The sequence below is a fragment of the Sapajus apella genome, unplaced genomic scaffold, assembly GCF_009761245.1.
Source record: "Sapajus apella isolate SASKATOON/1434 unplaced genomic scaffold, GSC_monkey_1.0 scaffold71, whole genome shotgun sequence".
NCBI lineage: Eukaryota > Metazoa > Chordata > Mammalia > Primates > Cebidae > Sapajus > Sapajus apella.
This window is the reverse complement of record NW_022437011.1, coordinates 10,570,910-10,575,119: the sequence shown is the minus strand read 5'-3', so window position 1 is coordinate 10,575,119 and position 4,210 is coordinate 10,570,910. Positions and strand designations below refer to the sequence as shown.

General features: G+C 47.2%; 1 protein-coding gene across 1 annotated transcript; it reads right to left on the bottom strand.

Annotated features, from left to right (window-relative positions):
• Positions 1 to 618: 618 nt before the first annotated feature.
• LOC116531588 (protocadherin alpha-1) lies at positions 619 to 3,758 on the bottom strand. The gene has a single exon (XM_032250488.1). It carries the CDS (start codon positions 3,214 to 3,216, stop codon positions 793 to 795), a length of 2,424 nt encoding a protein of 807 aa, XP_032106379.1. The 5' UTR covers positions 3,217 to 3,758; the 3' UTR covers positions 619 to 792.
• Between the last annotated feature and the right edge of the window lie 452 nt (positions 3,759 to 4,210).

Sequence of the window (4,210 nt, the reverse complement as noted above, 5' to 3'; positions counted from 1 at the left end):
TTTTTTGTTTGTGTGTTTGTTTTGAGTTTTTTTGTTGTTGTTATTGTTGTTTTTGAGATGGAACCTCACTTTGTTGTCCAGGTTAGAGTGCAGTGGTGCAATCTGGGTTCACTGCAACCTCCGCCTCCAGGGTTCAACCGATTCTCCTGCCTCAGCCTCCCTGAGTAGCTGGGATTACAGTTGCCCGCCACCAAGACTGGCTAATTTTTTTGTATTTTTAGTTGAGACAGGGTTCCACCACGTTGTCCAGGCTAGTCTCAAACTCCTGACCTCAGGTGATCTGCCGCGTTGGCCTCCCAAAGTGCTGGGATTACAGGGGTGAGCCACCACCCCTGGTGAATAAATGTATTTTAAATTACATTTGTTTAAAAATATTCAGTTTAGTGTTCACTTTGAAACTTATCCACGTAAAGGAAAGGCAGATGATTTCTGTAACTTCGCCTAGAATTGTTTGTATGGGGCTTGATATTTCACCGGATGATATAACATAATAAGTTACCCTGAATATGACAGTTATTTTACTGCATTGATATCCTGTGTTAAATACGATCATTACCTTGTGTTGTAGCTTTTTTTAACCTGCCTTTAAATCAAGAAATATGACAATTTGTGCCTACATTTTTTTTTTTTTTTTTTTTTTTTTGCTTTCTAGTTCCATTCAAGACAAAACTGCCATTAATAGAATATCTGCATTCACTGGTATGATTTGTTTCAATGTTAGTGAACACCCTGAAGACATTTTTTAAAGTGATCTTTTAAATGATTGTTAGACAAGTTAAATGTGAAAAATATTTAAAGCCAAAGCTCGAAAGTTGGACTTACATTACCGGAAAGATCCAAATTTTCTTCTGGTTGTTCATTTCTTTCTGACGTGTTAAGACTTGGAGGTAGGCCGGGGCTGAAGGCCATGAGGTCCGTCTTGGGTGGGCCCTCCGCAGAGCACACCCTCTGCTGCCTCTGCTGTGAGTTCGACCAGCTCCCCACTGCGCTGGAGCACACCAGAGTGGGCTTGCCGGGCGTGCACACACCCTCAGTGGGCGGTGCTGAGCACCGCAGCGCCGTGTGCAGCAGCAGCGTGAGCACCAGCAGGCTAGACACCGCACAGATGGCGATGATCAAGTACACGTTGACATCCACCAACTCCGCCTCTGCGCCCGCGGCACCCACCGATGCCCGCGACGAGGCCTTTGGCGCCTGGCCACTCTCCACCAGTGACACAAGCACAGTGGCCGTGGCTGTCAGGGCCGGCTCACCGTGGTCCTTCACCAGCACCAGAAGGCGGTGGCGTGGCAAGTCAGCCTCGTCCAGGACACGAGTCGTGCTGATCTCGCCCGTGTACAGTCCCACGCGGAACGGGACGCGCGCGCCACCTGCCGCCGATTGCAGCTCATAGGACAGCCACGCGTTGTAGCCTGAGTCGGCGTCCACTGCGCGCACCTTCGCCACCACATGACCCGCACCCACCAGTCGCGGCACCAGCTCACTGACTGCACCGCTAGTGCCACCCACTCGAGGCGCCAGCAGCGCCGGCGCGTTATCGTTCTCGTCCAGCACGAACACCTGCAGCGTCACGTTGCTGCCCAGAGGCGGCACGCCCGCGTCGCGCGCGCTCACCTGGAACTGCAGCAGCTCCAGCTCCTCGTGGTCCAGCGGCTGCAGCGCGTACACCTTGCCGCTCTCCGCGTGCACCGACACGTAGCTCGACAGCGCGCGATCGCCCACCCGTCGCTCCACCAGCGAGTAAGACACCAGCGCGTTCTCCTGAGCGTCCGCGTCCCGCGCCGACACAGTGAAGATGTGGCAGCCCGGCGGGTTGTTCTCCTTCACGAACACCGTGTACTCGGGCTGCGCGAAGGTCGGCGCGTTGTCGTTCACGTCGGCCACCTCCACGGACACGCTGGCCGTGGCCCACAGCGAAGGCGAACCCCTGTCCCGCGCGGTCACCACTAGCTCATAGACCGAGAGGCTCTCGCGGTCCAGGGCGCTGTCCAGCACCAACGAGTAGTAATTCCTGAAGGTGGACACCAGCTTGAAGGGGACATGGGGCATTAGGGAGCAGGTGACCTGCCCGTTGGCACCTGAGTCACGGTCAGACACGCTGATGAGGGCGATGACGGTGCTAAGTGGAGCGTCCTCTCTGATGGGCAAAGACAATGAAGTTACCGCCAGTTCTGGAGCATTATCATTTACATCCAGCAATTTCACCAAAACCTTGCAGTGATTTGACATTGGAGGACTTCCTTTATCAACTGCCTTTACTTGAATTTCGTAGAATTTTGTTTCTTCATAATCCAGTTTATCAATTAACCTAATTTCTCCCGAGCTGGAATCAACGTTGAATTTTCCTTGAATGTCAGGAGAAATACCACTGTCAAAGGAAAAGACAACTTCACCATTTGCACCTTCGTCAGCGTCAGAGGCATTTAATGTGGTCACTAATGTTCCATTTGCTGCAGTCTCTAATAAGTGGACTCTGTATACTGCTTGGTCAAATAGTGGGGCGTTATCATTAACGTCGAGCACTGTGATCAGCAGTTCAACTGTACCTTGCAGCTCCGGTTTGCCCCCGTCAGTGGCTGTTAATAATAAATGAAATTCTGGTGTTTCTTCTCTATCCAAAGATTTTCTCAATTCAAGCCAAAGAGATTTACTCAGTTCCTCACTTGCCTGTACATCCAAAGAGAAATAATCACTGGGGCTGAGGGTGTACGTTAGAAGAGCGTTAGCAGCAATGTCTGCATCGGCAGCTCCTTCTATCAGAAAACGCGAATCCAGGAGTCTAGATTCAGAAATGAATATTCTTTGTTCTCTGCTTCTGAAGACGGGTGGATTATCGTTAATATCTTTCACCTTCACCTCCACATGGAAAACCTGCAGCGGCCTGTCCACGATCACCTCCAGGTGGATGCTGCATTCCGCGCTCCGCCCGCACAGCTCCTCCCGGTCGATCCGAGAATTCACAAACAAAATGCCATTCTGTTGGTTTACCCCCAGAAGGTCCCCGCGGCCCTCGGACGCCACCCGGAACAGGCGCGGCACCAGCTCCTCCAGCTCCAGCCCCAGATCCTGAGCAATGCGGCCAACGAAAGTGCCGTGTCTGGCTTCCTCCGGGATCGAGTAATGGAGGTGGCCGCTCCCCACCTCCCAGGCTGCGAGGAGCAGAAACGAGAGAAGCAGGTCCCGGGTTCCCAGGTCTCCTCTCCTAGAAAACACCATTGCAAAAGCACTACACCGGTCTTACTGCTCTCTCCTTACTTCAAAATCATATTATTTTATCTAATATTCCCAATCATCTATCACCGTTTCGGTCTTCTCTCAGGCAGTGACAAAATGGAGCTTCCGCCTTTACTTTTAGTGATCACTATGTCCTTTCTATTGACAAGACTCTGTGGTATACAGCGACATCATGTGGCCAATGTTAATTTTAGGTCCATTCATTGATTTTCAAAATGCAATATCTATAACCGTCTGCAATGTATTCAATGCAATCATTTTCAATTCTATGTCCTTTAAAGGCCCAAGACTTTTAAAATCTCATTGGAGAGTATGTAATCCGGTATTTTCCTTTAGTAATGATTACAAATTTTATATTACAATTGAAATAGAAACTTTAGGACGTACTTAACCTCTCATTACATCATTTTATTTAAAACGATTTATCGGCTCATATATTTTTATTATAAATGTTTGCAACTGAATGTCAAAGTTTTAAAATTAGGTACTTTGGCTGCTAAAATTTAGCTTATTCTAGGATGGCCTGGATGTTTATTTTTTAAATGATATGATACACACACATACATATGTATATAGAGTTATCAGGTATTTACAGATGACATTTTTGGAAATTTTCTGAATACCTGTAAAATTCCTTTAATGTGGTATGAACAACTTCATCATTGTCTGATACTTTAAATGTTAGAATAAAGATATTTGTGACATTTTCCTTTGTTGCTTGTTATATAATGACCTAAATGTTGAACTTACAACTTTGACTTCCAAAAGTCAGTACCCCTAATTTATTCAGTGTACGCTAGATCTTTTATTCCTGTGTTAAATTTTCACCCACGCTTTTTTCTTATCAAGAACAAACATCATCATACTACGACAAAAATAATATGGATATTGAATTGCAATATCAGAGACACATATTGAGAATCTTAATATAGTCCATAGTCAAAAGAAAAATGTAAGTCTAATTCAAAGATATACT

Bases quoted from the DNA above. Each gene is read 5' to 3' on its own strand.
- LOC116531588 (XM_032250488.1), bottom strand. From the start codon at position 3,216: ATGGTGTTTTCTAGGAGAGGAGACCTGGGAACCCGGGACCTGCTTCTC.